Source organism: Onychomys torridus, chromosome 13, assembly GCF_903995425.1.
Source record: "Onychomys torridus chromosome 13, mOncTor1.1, whole genome shotgun sequence".
NCBI lineage: Eukaryota > Metazoa > Chordata > Mammalia > Rodentia > Cricetidae > Onychomys > Onychomys torridus.
The window spans coordinates 41,164,081-41,187,095 of record NC_050455.1 but is presented as its reverse complement, the minus strand read 5'-3'; the positions used below and the strand labels follow the sequence as shown (position 1 = coordinate 41,187,095).

Here is a 23,015-nt window from a genome sequence, read left to right as displayed (position 1 = left end):
ATTCCCAAATAATTACAATATTATGTTGGGGAGAAAAGTTCAAATAGCTGAACCTATGGGAGAAAGTCTTCTGCAACAGAAGAGTTGCTTTAGAGACTATACTATGAACATCCTCGAGGTTTTGCAGAGTGTGGACTCTGCTAACTAACAGGCATCTCGATATCTCAGCTACTTTCCTTAACCAACAGAGTGCTCACTGTGAATCAGTGAGAAGAAAAGCCGCCTCTGTGACATCTCTGCCAGTTCTCATCTTGTCGCCTCGCAGTTAAGCTTATACCCACTTCAACCTGACCTTGTTCTTTTACACACAGGAGTGAAAAGCATTTCCAGAGAGACAGACAGAGTGGAATCATGGGTCCCAGCATCTCTGACAACTTTATCTCCCTTCTTGCCCCAGATGACAACACTGGGATCGAAACCATTCAAATGCAGCCTTCATGAGACAGCAGAACCACGTCTACCTGGACACAGAGAACAAGAGACTTCATTCTACTTTGGCCTTTGAGGAGATCTAGTTGACTATTTTTCTAATATGCTATCTTAAAAAAACAATAAAAGTGTACCATCCTGCAATCCTGCATCAGAGTTTTTTCCTGTATTCCTGCCAATTTGGCCTCTGCTGAAGACCCAACTGCTTTTCATTTGTACTAGTTCTTCCAAGGGCAAGGAAAACCTTACTTTTTATCTCTGGCTACAGAGAGAGGGCAGGGCCAACTGTTTGTGTGGGCCAGATAGCAAATCTGTATGAAAGGTAAGTGATTAGGAAAGATGGACTGCTGCCAGACTAGGGGAGGGCCTCTCAGGGTAGGGGAAGGAAAGGGCTAAGCTTCCTGCCTCGACACGATATGAGTTTACAGCCACACTAACTAGTCTTAGACACAAGTAAAAAGAAATCACAGAAACAGGCAAGAACAGAAAGTTCGAGGCCTGCTTTCAGGAAGCAGAAGACATTGGATTTCTGATAGCTCTTTGTTATTCATAGCTCCAACTATGGAGAGCAGCTTCTTTTTTCTTTTTTTCTTTTTTTTTTCTACAAAGCAACTGAGACCCATGTTCCTCAAACCAAAGCCATACAGCAGGGGATTACCTTGAAACATCATCTGGAAATACTTGTTGCAAAAATACTCTGATGTAGCTTCTCGGAGAGCTCCCACAATGGATGTAAAGGGTTTAAGTAGTGACACATAGTAGCAATGCCCCTTACTATACAACACACTGGTCCTTTGACTTTTGGTAGGACAGACCTTGTAACTTTTATGTAAATTCAATATGTAAAGGATCATTAAGAAATCCTGAAAACCTCCCCATAAACTCACAGAAGATTATTCAAATAAAGTTTATACAGCACTAGGTAAGAATGAAGAAGGCATTGCATTATTGTTGGTGTTTTTAGTGGCATTATATCTCACACCAATAACTGCCTGGGTTAATGGAGAGGTTTAAGTACCTTCATTTACTATTGCTTCTTCAGCATGTAGGGGATTACTATGGAAACTATACCAAGGTTTACACTCATGAGTCGTGAGGGTGCCAACCATTGTTAAAGAAGCAATTTTCTTTTGAGAACTTCATAGATCCTCAACAGATGTGAACTTACTGAGGTGAAGGGGTAGTTGGCAGAGAGCTGGTGAGCTCATTCTGTTCATGGTGAGATTTGATAGCTTGCCTTCATAATGGACCAGAACTTGAGGGTGATGTCATTACAACTGAACTTTCTCCATGTTTGATTCCATGGAACGTTTGAAGACCAGCTGAGGTGAAACCATATGTGGAATCTCCACAGTAAGCTCCTTGATGGATTTTCAAGCCTGGTCACAATTCTGCTGGGATGTGATAATGCATGGATGAGCCCCATGTTTTCAAACACTTCAGAGACTTGCAGGCTTGATTCATACAGATGAAGATACAGCTGCTGGTATCTGACTATGCCCATGAATTTCTTTATGATGCTGAGCTGCAACCCCTTTCAAAGTTGAAGCTAGAATGTTGCTCTCCCTAACCCTGCTTCATGCTTTATTCCTGGAACATCAGCAAAATACCAAAATAGCTTTCAAAATCTCTAATATGACCTACTTCAAAGTTTTGTTTTCACCTCTATTTAAGATAAACCCAGGTCAACGGGAGAATGGCAAGTATACCAGGATTCTTGTTTGCCTTGGTTAGTAGACATTGTGTCAGAAATGTCTCCTTTGTCAGGTCGTTTATATTTGTACAGATAATCATAATCTTGTGGTGATGGTATTTGTCATAAACAGCAATAGATATATAGTAGGCTTGAAATCTCAACAAGTCCCAAATTTGTTTCTTTATCCTGTTGCTTAACTCAATCTTGGTTCCCCTAAATGAGCTGTTTAGTCTAAGTATTGGTTCCCTGATTTGTAAAATAAACATAATTCCATCTGCTCATGGAGCTGATATAAGATGTACATAGACTGCAGTCTACAAAGCCCTTAACACAGTTCCTGGTTCTACCCTCACTTGAGTGTGCTACATTCCATCATTTAGGTTAACAAGCTGAAAGAAAGGAGCCACCAACAATGAGTCACTAAATGCCAACTTTTTCTGCAAGATTCTTGTTTCAGAGATCTCTGTGGGCTTTTAAAAAAGTTCATCTCTTGCTTCCTTTGGCAGATAGAAAAGAAAGCAGGATGATTGGCACAAGTATCCTAACCCAACCCCAGATAATAAGTGAATATGGTACCAAAATATTAGATTGAATGAACTTGCCTATGATTTATAACTGGATGTGCTTTGTAAGCTCATGAAGGCAAGGACTGCAGGAAGCAGGTGGATCCTCATGATCCTGGAATTCAGCCCAATCATGAACAAAGATCTCAAGTAGAATGCTGGGAGTCTAGGCAAAGCCACACTGCCTGGGAGAGCAGAATTTCCTGGGCAGAGCACCTCTCTGGCCCCAAGCCTCCATCCGGGAGAGCCCTGCCTGGATTGAAACACATTCAAGGACTCTAAGATACAAAGTTCTTTCACAACCCACTCACGGTGCATGGGCCTGGGTGGGGAGGTACAGAACTTCCTGGCAGGCTTTTAGAAGCAACAATGAAGAACCTATAAAACCCAAAGAGGGTATAACGAACCCTTGCTAGACCTCTACAGGAGGAAGGAGTTAGCCTCCACCCATTTTGATGAATAGTGTCCCAGAGGTCTCCTGACACGTGAGGCTGGAGCTTTTGGCTAGGCAGTACCTCAGAAGCATCTCTTGCTGTTAGAAACAGTAGGAGTTAAACATGGTTCTTCTTACATCTTAGCCATTTTAAGTTTATGTATCCCGTCAAATGATTCTACAGCGAAAAGAAACTTCTCAATCAGTAACTCTCTGTAGAAGTACCCATGGGCCAGAAAGCAAAGGAATGGGAAAGAAATCCATTCAGCCTACAACCTGGAGTTGCCTCAAATTGGCATTTTAAGCCTCTGTTTGCTTGGCGCAGGCCTCACTCTGAGATACGAACCTTGTTGAGGAAACTAGAATGGGAGAAAACCGGCAACAATTACCTGAGAAATGTCCTTTAGACAAAACTTCCAGCTCTGATGAGAAGCCACCTGCTAGCAATTCCGCCTGACAAAAGTGTGACCTGGTCCCCCAACAGCAGGAATGAACCTGGCTGCCTCTGCACAGAGCTGGCCTTCTGGGCTAGGCCAGCACTCAGGCTCAGTCAACACAAGCTCTCCTAGCATCCTCTCCCTATCCCCCCACTAACCCCCCTTCCCGGCCCTCCTCCTCCCCCCTTTTGAAGGCATTCACTCCTTTGACACTCCATGCTGAGGAAAGGGCTTTACTTGGCGGCTTTAGGTTTACAAGATCGCTGGTGAACAATCAGTCTGTCTGGCAGGAAGGTCCTCCCACAAACGTCGCAGGGAACCAATTGACTCTGGGCACTTGCCCAAGCAGCTTCGTTTAAGGCGTCAAGATCATAGAAACCCTTGGCTGAAAAAAAAAAAAAGTGAGAGGAGGAAAATATGTTTTAAAAAGGGAAATGGAAAGGTGAAATGTGTTAGTTTCTATTCAAGGGAACCATGTTCTACTATTTATGGAAAATAGACGCAGGAAATACCCCTGGACTGGCATTCTCAAGCAAACCGTGTGACTTTGGCAGAAATGAATAAATATAGTAAATAAATAGGGTTGAGCATTCCTGCAGGGGTTGATTGGATTTAGCTATGAACTGGAGGCTTTTGAAAAAGGTAAAGACAGTTTCTTGTTATGATATGCACTCTTCGCTCATTATGAACATCTTTGCTTACATGTTGTTATCTTGCAAATCTATAACGTTTGGCTTCCTTTCCGTTGGTTCTAAATATAAGCTTACACCGGGAAAGGAATGCGTGTTTGTATTTTCATTCTATGCGATTCTCCCCTGGAATGTTTTCAGAGACCCACACTGACAACTGAAAGTGAATTTAAGATGAATTCTACCCTAAAAAAAAACATGGTCTCTTCGTGGTCATAAACTCAGATGATCTTTAAGTAATTAAAGAATGCAAACAAGTTGAGGGGAAGAGAACTGGCCTTAAGGAAACAAAGGGAGAGCAGAGAGATGTGTAATCTTTTTTGGTGGGGCCTGGGAGAGCAAAAGCATATGGCTTTATTTTAGAGGAACAATGTAGGGTTTAACTTTAATAAGCCTTATTTAAATAGAATGACTTTAGTACATTAAATTGACTATGTCCTAGAATCTCCCAAAATAGGCCCCTCAAATGTGACCAGGCACTCAAAAATGTATCTGTTTTTATCATTGACCAGTGGATGTTACTTCACTAAACACTAGGCTATGTTCACTTGATTTCTATCTTAATGGTTCACACAACCACAACAAACCTTTAGATTCTTAGCATGCCTTCTTTTAATGGAGATTTCAACCCTATGCAGCCTGGTATTTCTCCTTTAGATAAAGTAAGTTTCACTATTATACAGATTATGGATGTATGTTTAAAGATTTGCTTTTATTTTTAAGTGTGTGTGTGTGTGTGTGTGTGTGTGTGTGTGTGTGTGTGTGTACTTGAATACAGATGCCTATGGGATCCAGAGATGCTGGATGCCCTGTAGCTGGAGTTACAGGCAATTGCAAGATGCTAGACATGGGTGTGGTGAACTCAGGTCCCTGCAAGAGCAGTATGTGCACATCATGGCTGAGCTATCTCTCCAGCACATGAATGTGTGTTTTGAGTTCTTTGAAAACTGTAGAGAAAAGGATAGCTCTGACTTTTTCATTGCAATGTTCCTGCATAGGACTTTAACTGTGGATCCGGGAAAAGAGTTATTTGAACTCAGTAACTGCAATGAGTGTGTGCGAGAGGAAGCCAATTCTATTTACCTAGAAAAGAAGGACATCTTCAAAGATAAAAGTAGCATGAAGCCCAAAGGAAAACTGTAGGCAAGTGAAATGATAGGAACTACCCTGTTCTCTGTCATCAGTGGCCAACAGTGAGACACCCACTTCCAGTGATTTTCAAGCTATTCACACTTCTAGCCATGTGATGATAAAGACCAAGCAGAAAAAAATGATGCAGAGCATTGTGAATGATTATTTTGGGTACCAAATGAGAAGTTCTAGGAAAAGGCATATAGTCTCTCTAGAGACAAATACTATGTTTTTCAGTGGGTGAATACTTTCTTTTTCTTTTCTTTCTTCTTTTTTTTTTAAAATTTGTTTTATGTGTATGGGTGTTTTGCCTGCATGTATGTATATGCACCACACTTGTTTGTGATGCCTCAGGAGGTCAAAAGAGAGGTGCCAGAAGTGTAGAACTGGAGTTATGGATGATTGTGAGCTGCCATGTGGATGCTGGGAACAGAACTCAGGTCCTCTTCCAAGAGCAGGTACCTCTGAGCCATCTCTCCAGCCCCAAGATACTCGTTTTGAATTCTTTTTCAACCTTCCTACAAAGTCTCTTCTTGCCGAGGGCTGTGACTAGTTGAGTTTTTATTACATATTATCTTTATTATGCATAATATATATTGTATTTTATATATACTATAAAATATCACATAATATATACTGTTATCTAAATAATAACATGTAATTTATAGTATAACATATAGGTATATTTTTCTTTCAACTCTGTTAATACTCTGGGGACCCAGCACTCTGTGACCTTCACATGAGACAGTACAGATCCTCCTCCACTTGGATTGGATAGCACTTTATAAATTACTGATTGAAGAAAAAAAATCTGGACATTCCAGCCAGTTGTCTAGATTTCTGGTTTCATTTGAATTTATTGGAAAATATGAATGTCTTGGGCTAAATTTCTTAATGACAGCAGCAGCTGGATGAGAGCGCCTTCCCTGTGTGTTCACAGAGGAAACACGTTCTTCAGTCCTGTAACCTGACTAGTAGACTCTGTGAGCATTTGAGTTTGGTACTCCTGCTCCATGAGGAAATCAAGGCACATTTATAAATGAAAACAAAGCTGTAGATATTCCCAGACATCTTTAGGCTTCATGGTTTTTAAAAATATTATGTGTGATAATATATAAAACTAACTTTAGGGAAACATGGTAAATTCCCATGGGTACCTCTCACAAGGTGTTGCCAGGACATACTGTCTTTATGTCTCAGCATCTGAATCAAGACTGTAAAGACAATCCAGAATGTCTTTTAAAAATCCAATCCAACTTTGTCTAGGGCTGTAACTGCTGCTGGTTTCAGATCCTAGGACTAGTCAGAAAAAAATAGTCGTTTTCCAAAATTTTTTTTCCTAAGAACTTACCAGTAATGACTCTAACTTCTGTTTTTTTCGGTTCTGGTCTCTTTAGTTCTTTAGGCAACAAATTGTTTTCATTATGCCATTTTTTCAGACATTGTGGCTCATGGATGCTAATAGATTTGGTCCCATATTCACGGCCACAGATGTAACAAACAACTGTTGGTGGACGCCTTATCATTGTTGGCTGAAAATAATTTAAAACCCATTAGATAAAGGATACATGTGGAAATTTCATTTGAAAATTAGTATTTTTAATTCCAGTTATCAGGGTTGGAGAGATAGCTTAGCGGCTAAGAGTACTTGTTGCTCTTGCAGAATACCTGAGTTCAGTTTCCAGCAAGTCACAACTGCCTATAACTTCAGTGGGTCCAACACCTTCTGGATTCCACAGACATCTGCAGGCACAGATGCATGCGTGCATGCGCACATGCACACACACGCGGACACACACACACACACACACACACACACACACACACACACTAAATAAAAAATAAAACTTCAACCAGTCTGTAGAATTTGACTTCTGTGGTAACACAGCGATCAAATTATGTTGTTCCATGATTGAATATGGGCTTGGAAGAGAATAAAAAAGGGTCGACCAGAATTCTTCATATTTTATTGTCTGAGAGGTATTTTCATTGTTTATAAGATGAATTGATTTTCTAACCCTTACATCTGAGTTAAAATGCTGGGACATGCAACAGGAAGTGAGGCTAGAGTCTCCTCTCAGTAACATGAAGAGCTAATGTGCCAACATTACTGAAAATGAAAGTGTCATCAGAGGCCGGGAACTTAGGCCTGTTCACATTATCTCATGTCAACTTTTTTCTACTGCAAGACCACTGATCAAGTTGGTAGATCAATACCAGCTTCTTCACTGTGATCTCTATTGAAAACTTGACTGGATTTGGAATCACCTGGGAGACACACCTCTGAGTGTGTTTTTGAGGGAGTTTCCTCTGAGGAGAGAAGATACTCTAAGTGTGGGTTGTATCTGACATCCCATAGGACACCATAAGGAGCCTCAGAGTTGGAGATGAGAGAACTCAATAAATACAAGGGTTTTCCACCAAGCCTGATGAACCTGAGTTAGATTCCTGAATCCACACATTGGAAGGAGAGGATTAATTCTTGCAAGTTGTCTCTGGCCCTCATATGCACATTGTGGCACATGCACACACATACAGACAGACAGACAAATAAATAAATAAAAACTAACTAACTAACTAACTAACTAACTAACTAACTAAATCTCTGGATGATGGGACAAAGAGCTGCAGCGATTGGTATTTACCCTGCTTGTTTTAGTGTTTCTCTGGCCCAGTCTTTGCTTGCTATTCCAGTTTCTTCCTTTGGGAATGGGAATGCATATTCTGTTATTGTATATAAGAAATTTGTGGCTTTTTTATTTTACAAAGATTCACAGGTAAGAGATTATCAAGTCTCTGATGGGCTTTGAACTTGGCTTTTAAACAGTGTTGAGAGTGCTATGACTCTTTATGGACTCTTCATTATAGGAAAAGTAGGAGCCTTTGAGGCCAGGGGTGGAATGCAATAGCTTGAAAGTGATGTGTTCAGTATCAGGTTGACAAAGAGTGACGTGATCATTGATTTTCGTTGTCAACGTCACTAGATTTGGAATTACCTAGGAGACACACCCTGGGTGTGTCGTCGAAGAAGTTCCCTGTTTCTGCTGTGGGTGAATGCATCTGCAAATCTTTGTCGAAATTAACCTTCCATTAAATTGCCTCTTGTCCAGTATTTGATCACAACAATAAGAGAGTAGCTAATACAGATGAGAGTTGGTAGATAAATACTTCACTGAGGCGAATTTCATACAGTTTTCCAGAAGTTCCTAGTAAAATTGTTCCATATCTATTGCATACCATACAGGCCTCCCTCTTTTCCATTTATTCCCTTTCGTGGATTCTTTGAAGAAAAAAAAATGGAGGCCACAAAATAATGACCTGATGTTTTTTAAAATGATAAGAGAAAACAGAACTAAATTATCCTACTATAAGACAATGTCAATTTGGAACTTCAGTCCAGTAAAAAAATGGTCTTCAAAATGAAAAGGAAATAAAGGTATCTTTGTTTAGAGGAACAGGTAAATAATTCACTGCTGATAGACTTGTTGAGCCAAAAATTCTAAGAGAAGTTTTAAATAGCAAGAGGAAATAACAGCAAATAGTCTAGTTCTGTGAGAAACAGTGGGGGAATACTATAAAACACAGTCGGTCAGTCAATAAAATAAGCTTTGGAATACTCATAGCTTTGCCATACAGAATATTAAGATTCTTAAATAATGGACTACTTGAGGCAAAAGTATCTAAGACAGAGTTTATAGTATATATGTATAAAACAAGTTATAGTCATCAAGAACAGAGAGTGGAACAAAACTCAAAATGAGATAATTATTAATTGGATTATATTTTTTGAAATAGTTTTTGAATATGAATATTATGAGTCAAAGGTGTTTATTTTAATGTATATAGTAGCCACTATTTCATACAGATATATACAAGGAGAGAACCTAAAATCAAAAGGTAAATGGCCAACCAAACTCCAAAAATGATAAATTAACCAATCCCCCAAGAAGGAAGGATAATAGAGAAATGAAAACATCAACCCACCAAAATATGTTAATAGCATTAAAACAGGAAGTCAGATATAAATAAGGTCAAATATATCAATAATTGGCCAGGGCAGTACTCTTATTATTGCTTACCCTGCTGCTTCTCAATATGTATGTATGTATATATATATATATGCCTGGTTTCTTTTCCCCAAAAAGTAATCAATAATTGCAGTAAATAGAAATAGACTAAACAACACAATTAAAAGACATGTTGCTGGGCACAGTGGCTCATACCCAATCCTAGTAACTGAAAGGAGGAAATAGGAAGATTGCCATGAGTTCAAGGCCAGCTCAAGCTACATAATGAGTTCTAGTCCAGCCTGGGAAAAAGAGCTGGACTCTGTCTCAAAAGCCAGAAGAATAAAAATGAAAAATAATAAAAGTAGCCAGGCAGTAGTGGTGCACGCCTTTAATCCCAGCACTTGGATTCAAAGCCAGGCAGATCTCTGTGAGTTCGAGGCCAGCCTGGTCTACAGAGTGAGATCCAGGACAGTCACCAAAACTACACAGAGAACCCCTGTCTCAAGAAACAAACAAACAAAAAAAAACCAACAAAAAAGTAATAAAAGTAAAGGAGAACACATTTTTCGGGCTAGATAAAAAGACAACATCCAACTTCGTGTTTTTATGATGAGAAATCCATATTATGAACACAAACAGGCAAATAGGTTTCAAGTGAAAGAATGGGGAAAAATACTTTGTGTGACCAGGGAGAGAAAGAAAGCTGATAAGGCCTTATGTTCAGTGTAGGAAGCCTGAGTCAGATTGGTAACAAGCTGCAGGGCCATGGAGAGACTGGAAAGCCGTGCTGAGATCTACATTTTACTGCGGCTGGGGTCATTCAGCAGGGACGAAGCAATTCTTGTGCCTCAGGGATATTAGCCTAGTGAGTTGTGGCTACCAGACCAATATGACTGTGAGATCCAATAAGTGACTGTTGTGCACATGAGGGAATAATGGGACCAGCAATAGCAATATTTTATTCTACAAGATGACAGCCAAGGAAAGAAAGGGAAAAAGGAGCAAAAGCGAATGGAAGAAAGAGGAAAATATTGATTGTGTTCTGGGCCTGAGGAGATTGAAGTCTTCATAGAACTTAACCTCAGTAAACCCAGCCAATACAGGAAATGTAGGCCTGCAATTCAGTGTTAATAGTTTTTGGAACTATTCGCAGAGAAAAGGATATTTTAAATAGGAAAATTCCAGATAAAAGGATTAGAGAGAGTATGGAGAAAAAAATACAAGTAGAATGTCTGTAATAAGAATATTGAAAATATGAAACTATAAGTTAAAAAAATACAAAGAAAGGTTCAAATTTTCAGCTTAGGAAATGAGACATGGAGAGAAAAGAGCCATCAGAATTTTGGAAACATTCGTTCCTGGCTTACACCAAGGTGGAGTCACCAAGCTGTAAAAGGTTACAGAAAGAGTTGGGAGATGAGAAAAAGATGTCATATTCACTGCTAGGTCGTCCGTCAGCAATCAGTGCATGTTCAGCCCTGATGGAGCAGGAAGGGTAAAGAAAAAAACTAAACTGTTTTGATTCCTGTACTAGCTAACCACATAAACCTCGATTGTGAGACATTCAAAAGCAGAACTAGGAGAAGGGGGTGCTTGTAAAAATCTTGAAGGAAGGAAGGAAGGGAGAGCTGAGTAGAGTCAGGAAAGGCTTGCTTATATGACGGGATTACAAAGTAGGGTCCTTCACAGGCAGAGAGAGGGGATCAAGTATGGACTGAAGATGCTGAGCTCAGAGGGAAGGGAAGAAAGGAGAAATGGACAAACTACATGAAGGTAGTTGCGGGAAAGTCAGGGTTGCTAGAACTCACAGACATGAACTTCATCTCCTAGGTAATGTGATCTTCAGGGAACAAAGAGACTTGGATTCCAGGAAATCAAGTATTAAAATGGCAGGACTGGGAACTGTGGGAATGTGATAGTGATTCAATTAGGGAAAAGACTCACCAACTAAAGCAAAAATGACCTAATTAAATAGAGTTGGGAGAGATTCCGGCATCATTAAAGGCCCCTTTTTTCATATGTTCTCTGGTAGGACTGGGAGGCATGGAGACAGAAACAAATTAAGTAGATGCTATTTTTTCCTTTGGGGAAATAAAACATGGCAAAATACGTATGTTCTAGAATCAGTCTGCCTTTTACCATAGCTATCTGTCAGCCTCCTGACATGGAGAAAACACAAAACATGGTCACAATAAAAAACAAAACAAAAAACAAACGACTATTGTGATTGCTGACTACCAGAAGCAAAATAGATCCTAGAAGACTAAACAGCAAATTAAGAGGCCAATTAAAACTGAAATTGGAGAGCCATCCTGAAATGTGGATTTTATTTGAGGTATAATATTTTTACTGAGTACTAAATGATACCATCAGACTGTGTTCATCAAAATAACCAGGTGCTTGTCTGTCATGTTTTTATGTCATGCAGCATCATATAGCCCATGAAAAGTGACTTGGGAAGCAGGGAACTCAAGACATATGAGAAAGAATAAAGTATAAGCCATAATTTTCGAGACACCTCAAAGTTCCCTGTGCTTTCTTTCCATGTTTATTCATTTGTAAGGTTAATTAAATACAGATTTTTCAGTTGAAAAAATAAGAAGTTGCTCATTTTACTTTGAGAAGAATGCATTTATTAAGACTCCATATGGAACCTGGATTACAAGCCAAACCCAGCATTTAACCAAGCGTAACAAGCAAAATCAATGGCATGGTTCCTAAATGAAGACATTCCCATCAAATTGTCATAAAGTTTCCTCTGCGGGGGGGTTGGGGGGAGTTGTGAGCAAACAGGCTGACCCAGAGGCCAAAAGACACTCTAAGAACAACTGCAAAAGATGTGGGGAAAATGACCACCGTCAGAGGGAACGATGTCCTACTGTACTCTTTTGAGAGCTTCCTCCCTTTTGAGAGGTATTTGGGGTTGAACTTCAGCTGACCTGTAGCATACTCTATAGTCTCAGGTTTGAACATCTTCCGCCTATGCCATACTATAGGGAAGTATAGGCAACCCAGCTATGCTGAGGAGAAAATGCTCCCGGGTGGGGGGTGGGTCTGAACAGTGCTAAGATAACTGGATTTAGTTTTCCTTAACCTCACTGTTGTTAGTGCCAAACTTCACTGAGCAATCTGTGGCTTGTGGTCAATGCCATTATCCTGATTGGCAAGGATTTGCTAGCTGAGTTCTTTTCAGTGTTTGTAGGAAGAAATGGCTTTGGCGGGATTAGAGAGTGTGGCCAGGAAGGGAAGACCCTACCCTGAGAGAGCCAGCAGAGTGCCCCCCTCTGTAAGTGTAAGGCAGACAGCATTGGATGCCATGGCATAGCAGAGCAGGACAGGAACAGTGGGAGGTCATCCCTAGAGGTTATAGGAGTACAGCAAGCCCTCTCCACGTGGAGCTTACCAGGACCAGCCAGCTGCTGTAAGTCTGAACTCTGTAGAGGGCAAAGGATTAGATTTTGTTTTCCTGTCAACATTTCAGTCAATCTCTAGTTCTGCATGAGTACTCTTCAGGTGTGAAACACTTCATGAGAGGAAGAAATGTTTGCTACATAGGTGTGTCTATTGCTTCATCAAAGCAAATATTTGCTGCGTAAGTGTGTCTATCGGCTCTTTACAGTTCTGCTTTGGTCCTTTCAGGAGCAATATGGACAATTCAGGCTGAATAAACAAAGATGCTTTAGGGAAAGCTATTATGTGTGTTTTTTAACCAGAATCCACTAACTTTTCATATGTTTTCAATTACTTTACTGGCCACTGGTGGAATTCTAATATTATTTTCCATGCAGCATCTTTTTTTTTTTCTTCATGCTTTTTTTTCTTCCTCTCTCGAGAGCACCTGGTCTTCGATGGCTTAGGCCAAATCTGGTTAACACAGAAGGCAAGTGAACAGCTACAGATTTCTCTCTCAATCGGTGCAGATATAACTTGTCACTCATGTGTTAATTTTTACAATGAAAATTAATAGTTCTGATAGCACTATCAAGATAAGAGGGCAAAGATAAGGACCAAGAAAACAAACACTGGTGTGGTGGAAAAGCTTAAAAGAATCATTGATAGCAGGAGAATAAATACAGTCATTTCAGAGAACCTGGAGAGAGTGCTTTCCAGTGTCTCTCCATGGCGTCGGCATGGCTCAATGCAAAGGGAACCATAGTAAATGTGCAGCTTAATTGTCAAGAGGGTCTACAAGATGACGACATTGTTCTGAAGGGAAAAAATAAGCAACGTTACAAGAATCTCAATGAGAAGCACTGAAAAATCAAAATGGAAGTCATTAGTTTTAGTAAAGAGCAAAATCATTGCACCTGTTAAATTCTTATATCAGCTTCACAGTGACATCAAAGTGAACTTTGACAGTGTGAAAGGACAGGGGGCAGTATTACAGGATAGTTAAGAGAATTCCACTCAAAGATGTAGGTTGACAATTTTGTATTAGTTAGTTGGTTAGTGGGGGGTGGTGTGTGTGTGTGTGTGTGTGTGTGTGTGTGTGTGTGTGTGTGTGATAGTCTTGTGAGTTGTGAGTCTGTACTGTGTGCATATGCCATGCCAGTGCATGTGAAGGTCAAATGAAACTTATGGGAGTTGATTCTCTTCTTCCCTCATGCGGGTCCCAGGGATTGAACTCAGGTTGTCAGGCTTGGTAGTAAGCACCTTTTACCTGTCAAGCTCTGTTACCATGCCTAGATTTATTGCTTGTCATTGAAGCATTTTTGTCCATTCTTTATAAGGAGACTGTTTTAGTGAGGCTTGTGCCCAAGAAACCACATGACAGTGTGAATTACACTCTTGTTACTAAGTCTGTATTTAAATTAAATAAAATACCCGATTTCCCCGTCCCCTAACATGATTTATAAGTTATTTGGAAACAGTTCTAAAAACAGAGAACTTTTCCATCCCTGTCTAGGGATCGCATTGTAACATCCCTGTGTCAAAATAGCTTGATTCTATATGTTCACTTGAGGCCATTAACTTAAAAGTCAAAGACAGCCACCCAAGTGACCCAGAAATGAAGAAGCATCATAAAAGGGAAGTAGAACATTGACCTATACCACAACTTCCAGCAAACTAGCAAAAGACAGGCCTACTTTCAGATATTAGCCAATCATATGGTTGTAATCTTTGATCTGTCATGATAAAAAAAGTCTAAACATTTAAATTCAAAACAGGGGTGACCATGAAAGAGACAGACATCACAATCCTTACCCTGACTCAAAACTGGGTTGAGAATTGTCTCCCTATATCTGTGTGTATTTTGTGTCTCAGATGGAACATGGCCAGTGAGAGGCCCAGCTAGTCTGTGGCTATCTGGGTTTAATCAACTATTTCTCAATTTCATAAGAGCCAGGAAGACAATGGGATTCTAAATATTGATGGTGCCAATGTATTTTGAGCAGAAATAAAGCAGAGGCATCTGCTGGAGGCACAGCTGTGACTGATTCAGAGGAGACCTTCATCGAAGGACATATAAGGAGGAAAGGCTGGGCTTCTCTCAGTGACTCAATTGCAGTGTAAATCCTGTTGCTCTGGAAGTTGTTGTTGCTGTGTGCCAGGCCCTGTAGAGAGAACAGAACCAAGAACTGGTCCCAAGCAGTGGGAATAACCACACTTAACTCTCTTTGCTTGGGAAATATTCTTTAGCTCTATCTATGAGTAAATATAGGGGTGGTGGATCCCCATTTGCCTGTGCCTAGCTAATAACAGATGAAACTATTCAAGAAACAGAGGAGGGCAAGCTGAGAGGAGCCGCTGCTGAGTGAAGAGAGTGTTTTCTTGACTTCTCTGCCCACGGACATATGTGAGCTCAGACTGATTATTTTGGGAACTGGTTTCCGGGCAAGGAATCTTTCTAGACTGTTGAATTTTTGTGACCCTGAAAGCATTTGAAGTGTGACTCCGAACAGCCTATTTTTCCCATTCCTTGATCTCTCTAGTAACAGTAATTTCCCTTATGTTTAATTTCTGTGACATGAGTTATTGCTTGTCCGGGAAACCTGCTTTTTACCTAGAGTCTCCTAAAAGCCACCAATTCAAAAGACTTCATCTCCAGTGGTGAAATTAAAAACAAACAGACAAACAAACAACAACAACAACAAAAAAAAACCCTAAACCAAAGCAACAAGCAGCCCCCTAAAATTATCTGTAGGTGCAATGGTGGCGTGAATGTTATGGGGGTGACCAAACACTTTCTTATTGAATTTAATGCCTGTTCCACAGGAGGAAATTTGTGCCTAGTTGTGTAAATTTGGCCAATATTCCATGGCTGGGGTGGGTGGGGGGAGCAGAGCTCATAGGTCCTAAAGGTGAATCCACTATTATTATTTTGCTAAATAGACTTAGTATCAAACTGCCCTCTAAATGCATATCTTTATATTCATAAATTAGTACAGCCCCCAGTCCTAATCACTGGGTTGCCTACTTCAAATATAACATGAAACAATCTCATTACAGCAGAATGTGGTGGAAGGTTTGAAGCTATCCTTGGGCACAAGGAACTGCTATATTAAGTGGCAAATTCAGTAACACACTTGAAAATCATGACTGGTTGTGCATCAAGTCTACCTGATTCCATGATCAATGGACTGCCATGCCCTGCCACTAAGTCAGCCATTGGCTTTGAGGGCCACCAGCCAAGTCCCCATTTCTGCTCCTGTTCTGCTTTCACAACATCAGATTTACAATACTGCCAAGTTCTTATACCAGCTCAAGATCTAGCCTGCTTCCCCTTGGGCCATAGATAGGACAGCCCTAGTGTGCTGGCCCCAGGGAAACACTTGCCTAGGCAGTAGTTTTGTGAGGAACAGAGACTGCCTTGATCTTGTCTTTTCCTTTACATGAATTTGCTTCTTTACAAAATGCAGCCTTCTCTGAGGCACAGGGTTTCCCCCTCAAGATATTTACTTTATTCTCCCATTGTAGTGCAGAAAGTTTCTCCCACTGCTTACAACAATGATCTCCCCCTGGTCATTGTAGTGCAGAAAGTTTCTCCCCCTGACCTGATTGGCTGGTCACTGAACTCCAGGGATTCACCTGTTTGTTTATAATTCCCACATTGGGATTATAAACCTGCACCACCACATATGGCTTTTTTCCCCTTAAATATGGGTTTTGGATGTCGAATTAGGTCCTCATGCTCTCAGGGCAAGCATTTTGGCCCCTGAGCCATCTCCCCAGCAAAAGAATAGTTTCTTCGTTAAACATTTTCCATTTTCTTTTTTCTTTTCTGATTTGAGATTCAAATAAACCTGCCCTACCCCTTGATACCTTAGAGGATATTGATTTTCTGAACAAATCCTTCCCCCAGAATGACTTTCTTAGAGTAAGATTGGTAGAGGATGTCCGGGCGTTTGGTTTCTGAGCTCATGGGTTGGACAACAGGTCCCACTCTTATGGTTAGCTGGCTGGCTTCTAGTCACAGAATGAAATCAAGCAAGCATTGAGGGAAACCAACAGGTAAGAGAGCCAATCAACTTATCCAGTGACCACTGTGGAAGCAAAGAAAAGTATAGGCAGTGTCACCTGCATTTAGGGCAGGAAGCTGCTTTCTGTGACAAATTTTCTATGGTTTAGATGTAGAAGTCCCCATCTCAGGAGTGTGCTCAGAAGTGGATCTCCATGTTTAAAAGGCTATCCTGTTCATTAGATGGGCCAGAAATAATTCTAATTTTAAGAGGAAAGCTGCTTTTAAATTTTTCCCATCATGGGGGTGACTTACCTTTGTTCCCCCTAGTACTCCTATTTTCCTCAATCTTGAAGTTGGGAGCAATGGATTTATGCTTTTGTATTCTCTGATTAAAGGTAGCCTGGGATGTGTACGTTCCTTGGAGACTTTAAAGATGGGGTCATGGCATTGGAGGCAGGTAACTGGACATAAGTATTGAATTCTTGTATTGGGCCCTTGCCAACTTGGGTGTTATAGAAGACAACATGATACTGGTAAACGCTATAAGAAGATGCAGGAGGTGAGGAGGAGAAGTGCTATGCAACCTAAATGGCAATCAAGAGATGAAAGCTCAAGGAAATCTTTCTTGATGCTCTCTACCCGATCATAAGGCAGGATTTATGCCTGATCAGCGACACACTTGTTCAGCAAGGACTCGTGCCAAGATATGTTGAACTACATTCGGTGTGGTTTTAAAAACTTGTAGGGAAGGATGTGAGCCAGTGCTGGAATTTGGATTTGTAGGAATCCTGCTCCAACTCATAAAGAGTCATTAGTGTATATTACTAGGAAATATAGATATATGCATTTGGGGCTGGAAACAAGGAAATGGGGTAATGGGGAGAGTCAGGCTTACAAAGACCTAAGATTGACTAACTGTTTTACAAACATTTATTTATTGGGTTTTATTTACTTATTTATCAGATATATATCTATGCATGTGGAGGCCAGAAGTCAGCCTTGCAGGAGTTGATTCTCTTTTTACCAGTTGGGGCTTGGACTCACAACTCTGGTTGCCAGGCTTGGCAGTAAACGTCTTTCCCCACTGAGCCATCTCAACAGTCCCAAACAGATACACTTTTAAATAATATAGCCATCAGATAGTTTTAATGACTCTATGACTACATAACATTTGGCTTGTTGTGGTGATATTTTATTTGTGCTGAAATGTGATATTTTATTTGTATGTTAATAAATAAAGTTTGCCTGGAGATCAGAGGTCATAGCAAGCCATAAACAGAAGTCAGGCAGTGGTAGCACAAACCCTTAATCCGATCACTTGGCAAGCACAGTCTTTGTGTGGTCAAGGACACAGCAAAGTGTGCTAACACATATCTTTAATCCCAGTACCAACCATAGAGACCTGGAGGTCTGTATAGACAGGTGGTGATGAGGAAGTGATGTGGCTGGGTTTAGAGCCAATGAGAAGGCAGAACAGGAAGGCCATAAAGGTGCAGATTAGACAGGAAGAGGTTCTCTTGGGAAACTATGGCGACATGGTGAGCTAAGGTTCGTTGGCGGCTGTTGCTCTGATCTCTATGGCTTGCACCTCTGTATTTGGCTCTGTGTTTCTTATTTAATAAGACTGTTTAGAAATTCATCGATGCCCGTGAATATGTGATCCTATCCTTTCAAATTACTATTTGTCCTTTCAAAGAAGCAGCAAGCAAAATACAGGTGGTACAAAATCCTGGAAGGGGTATCAGTTTCTATCAGAGTCATGCTAACTTCTGGCATGATCTGAGGCAGACTTCTTATTTATTAAGTTATATGTTATTACCATTTGTATAGGTAGGTGATATCCATTAAATTCTTTATGAGACGTTTATATAGTAAGTTTGCTGTTAAAGGTATATAACTCTTCCTAGTACCCAGAGATTTCGCACACTCTACATCCATCCACAGGTTCACTTGGGTTGGCTTTCAGAGGCAATAGTGTAGAAAAGAGCCAAGACTGCTACCTTATTGTTGATCTTTGTACATCTGAGAGCCATGGGATGATAGGATGCCGCCCTGATATTCGGGCATGGTTGGCCCCAAGGAAAGATGATAAAATGTCACGTGGAGTTGGTCATTAAGTAGCTCAGCTGGCAGCATCATCAAAGGGCACTTTGTGAGGTAAGGCTGGCTTTCGTGACATCAGTACTGTTGAGCAGGTAAGCTAGGGCCACTGAAGATGATGAAGTCTGAGAGCCACAGGCCACTTAATGTGCTATCTACCAATTCTCAGAAGTCCCATGTCACTCTTGGATTTAGGGACTTCAGGAACCCATTTTAGCCCAAGTCACAACAAGATCAAGCACTGGGAGGGCTTTCAAAGCTGGCCTTTCCTCTCTTTCTTGTGCTCTCACAGTATGCTAAGCTGGCCTGACGTTTAACTGAGAAAACAGACAAGCAGATTGTAACCACCCCCTCCACCTTCCCACTGCTGGTGGGTAAACTTGCTTTTTTCTGCATTCAACATCCTTCTGGAATAAGGAAGCATGCCTCTTGGGAAGTCCTCTTCCTACACACTGATGATTCTAGACCCTGGTGCCTGTTTCCTCTGAATCATCTTTACCTTCGCCTGTTACCTCGGTCTGCTCCTTCTCCACTGAATTATTATTTTGGTCACTCAAATTTGGCCCCAAAGCTTCTATTGTTTAAAGAAACCTTTACTTCTAACCTATCTTAGGCCAAAGAGCTAAATGTCTCAAGACACACCCATAGTCTACAACTCCAAACAAGTGGCTATGTACTTTCCAAGGCTCATAACTAAATGTATATGGCCAAATTAACAATTATTTTTCAGTCCTGATTCTACTTCCTCTGTCCCCATGCCTTCTGTTGTCCCTACTCTGCTGACAGTTTCTCAGATATCACCTTCCAGAGCAAGCACACTCTCCAGGCTTTTCTGGTTGGTCATATCTTTGGATGTTCATTTTCTCTTTCAGGGATCAGCTTTAGTCTTTTTTCTTTCTTTTTCATTTTTTTAGATTTGTTTATTTTTTTTATTTTGTGCGTATGGGTGTTTTGCCTGCATATATGTGTGTGTACTTGGTGCCCCCAGAGGCCAAGAGGGCATCAGATCCCCTGGAACTGGAGCTCTATAAATGGTTGTGAGCTGCCATGTGGATCTTACAAACAACTCTGTTCTGTTTATGTAGGAGCAACAAATGCTCCAAACTGCTGAGCCATCTTTCCAGGCCCCCATGCTGTTTTTCTAATCCCATACTCACTCAGATTTCTGTGTTTGCTAATAACCAAAAAATGGACATCTCAGCCCTGCCCTCTCTTCTCAGTCCCAAACTCATATAGCCCAGCTCAATTTACTGAAATATCTCAGTAGCATTTTGATTTGGCATTTCCAGAATGAAACTACCAATCCTACCTGCCCAGAACCTTCCTTTCCTTCTTAGAAAATGTCACAACTAAAGCTGGTGCTCCTGCTAAAGGTCTGGGACTTCTCCTTGGCCTCCTTTTTCACCCTTCCGCGTTTCAGGCTTCACCAAGATCTGCCTAGCGTAGTTCATCTCCAAGTCTGCAATCTGTCACTGGATTCCTGATATAGCTAAACTGGTGCCCTGCTCTGTGGAGGATAGCTTGAGGGATCACCACTGCCCTGAGAGCACCCCCACAGCCTCTTCTTATGCTCCATCACCCCTCTTAGATGCCAGCCATATGCGGGCTCTTCAGTTCCACTGTCAGGTCAGAGTGCAGTTGGTCCCCCTTTACAGCCTTGCCCTCACTCCACACCTGCTAGGTTAATGCTGGTATCAGCTGAAGCATCTCCCTTGAGATTTCCTCTAGCCAAGGTCATAAATGTTGTCTCCTACCACAACACACTGCGCTATCAAAATTTGATATTATATGATTGTATTTTAAAATTTCCAATTATTTCCTTGCAGGACCAAGAGCTGGGCATATATATATGTTTTTCAAGACAGGGTTTCTCTGTGTAGTTTTGATGCCTGTCCTGGGTCTCACTCTGTAGACCAGACTGGCCTCGAACTCACAGAGACCCGCCTGCCTCTGCTTCCCAAGTGCTGGGATTAAAGGCGTGTGCCATCACCGCCTGCCGGATCTATAGTTTTTTAGTGAGTTTGTACTTCGTGCTTAGGCCAATGTCTAATGATGAATACTGGTAAGTCAGCAGATTTCCTTCCTCTTCATCTTACCTAATGCTCAGGCTTTGCAGGGTAGCCATGTTCCCACCTTTCCATACTTAGAATTGAAACCACAGTTACTCCTCCACTGAGTCCTACCTGCCTCTGGATCCTTGCCTATATCACTCTATGCTCTATCACAGAGACATTAAAAGATGTGCTGGTGTAGATATTGAACTGACTCTAGCACCCACTTTTGAACTTGCTACCTAACTCTGGGCAATGGCTTAACCTCAAACTTCCCACCAGAAAATTTAAAGTAGATTATACATACAAAAAAATACAAAGTGCTGATCACAAAAAAACAACAGTTTGAGTGACCAAGTCCCTTCTAAAAGTCAGGCTGAACTAATCCTCAGTGGGACACATATTGTGGTTCAGTCTGTGGGGGGTGATTGAGCCTTGTGGACTCCGCCTTTGTGAATAAGATTAACAGCTTTATAAAAGGGTTCAAAGTTGAAGCAAATGGGTCCTTGCCCTTCCATTGTTTTCCTGTTGTGAAGACAAGCATTGCTCACTCCAGAGAAGCATCCCTCCTAGGCAATGTTGCCACTGGTACCTTGATCTTGGACTATCTTGTCTGCAGAATGTGAGAATCGAATGTTTGTCATAAATTACTCTGTCTATTACAATTGCCATAGTAGCACAGATGAATGCTACTAAGTAAAAATACTGAATAAAAATAGTTCATATTTTTTTCATTCCTGTTCCTAAACTGCCATATTTTTTTCTATTTAACAGATGTCGATTCACAGATATGAAAATGAGGCAATAAATATCTACTCTGCCTTCCCCTTGTGACAGTCCCATCAGATATTTTGCCTTCAAGGAATGAGAAACTTCCCCGGAAAACAGCACCTCTAACTCCAAATCTAATATAATCATAGTACCAAATAACACGAGTTTGCGGGTACTTTCTCAAAATTTTGGTAGTTAAAAAAAAAAGAGAGACACTGGAGGAGCTGGACAGATGGCTCAGTGGTTAAGGTCATTTGTTGTTCTTGCAGACAACTGAGGTTCGATTCCCAGCACCTGCATGATGGCTCACAACCACCTGTAACCTCAGTTCCTGGGGATGTGATCCTCTCTTTTGACCCCTGAGGGAACCAGGTATGCATATGGTGCGCATACATGCATGAAAGTAAAACACTCACACACATAAAAATAAGAAAGAGGAGTAGTGGCCGGCAAAAAGGCTCAGCAGTTAACAGCGCTTCCTAGAGGCCCAAGTTCAGATTCCTGTACCCACAAGGAGATGGCTGACAACCACCTGGAACTTCAGCTGCAGGGAGGGTTGAACACTTCTGGCTTCCTTGGGCACTTTCACTCAGATACACATATGTACACATAGACACCCATCCACATACACATAATTAAAAAATAATAAAAATAAATCTTTTTTTTTTTTAAGGAGAAAAGCAGTCACATCTTTGATAGTGCAGAAGACCTTCAAAGGAAACAGCAGATGGCAGCACCAGATGCTAGTGGCATGTCTGAGGAACTTTCAGTTGCAACCTGAGCCCTGGGGATGCCAAAAGTACCAGAGCCACATTCAGGGAGACAGTCTTCTGTAGAAAAGATGGTGTCCCTTAATAAAAACAATGTCTGCTTGGCAACATAAGGCAGGAGTTTTAGGAACATTTAATGTGTTACCAGCGAAATCCTAAAACAATAACCCCCAGTGAAGGTCATTGGACAAAGACTGTATTTGGGTTTATAATTATGTGTTTAACTATCATCCTGTGCTCCCTTGAACTGAAACAGGTCCGGAGCGAAAGACTATAACAATCAGCCTCTAAAAAGACCCAAAATGTTCACATTTATTCCATTTTAAAATAAGGACTAACAATGGCCTCTATCATAATCTTCAGCAGATGCAATAGAAAATCACTTACAAAATAAGTATTAGAATATTTGATTAATCAAACACAATATTAAAAATCAAAACAATAATCTGTATCTTCCCACACTGTGCATCAAGACTTCATATGAAGTTAATAACAATTTTAAACTAGGTGTGTCTCATCCAAGCTTTTCTTCA

At 40.8% G+C, this 23,015-nt stretch overlaps 1 protein-coding gene across 1 annotated transcript; it reads right to left on the bottom strand.

Moving 5' to 3' along the window:
* Positions 1 to 3,779: 3,779 nt before the first annotated feature.
* Positions 3,780 to 18,871, bottom strand: LOC118594474 (zinc finger protein 474). Its single transcript, XM_036204367.1, has 3 exons — positions 18,791 to 18,871; positions 6,730 to 6,910; positions 3,780 to 3,943 (listed from the first exon to the last, which is right to left on the bottom strand). The coding sequence occupies exons 1-3, from the start codon at positions 18,821 to 18,823 to the stop codon at positions 3,792 to 3,794; spliced, it is 366 nt and encodes a 121-aa protein (XP_036060260.1). The 5' UTR covers positions 18,824 to 18,871; the 3' UTR covers positions 3,780 to 3,791.
* Positions 18,872 to 23,015: the final 4,144 nt, after the last annotated feature.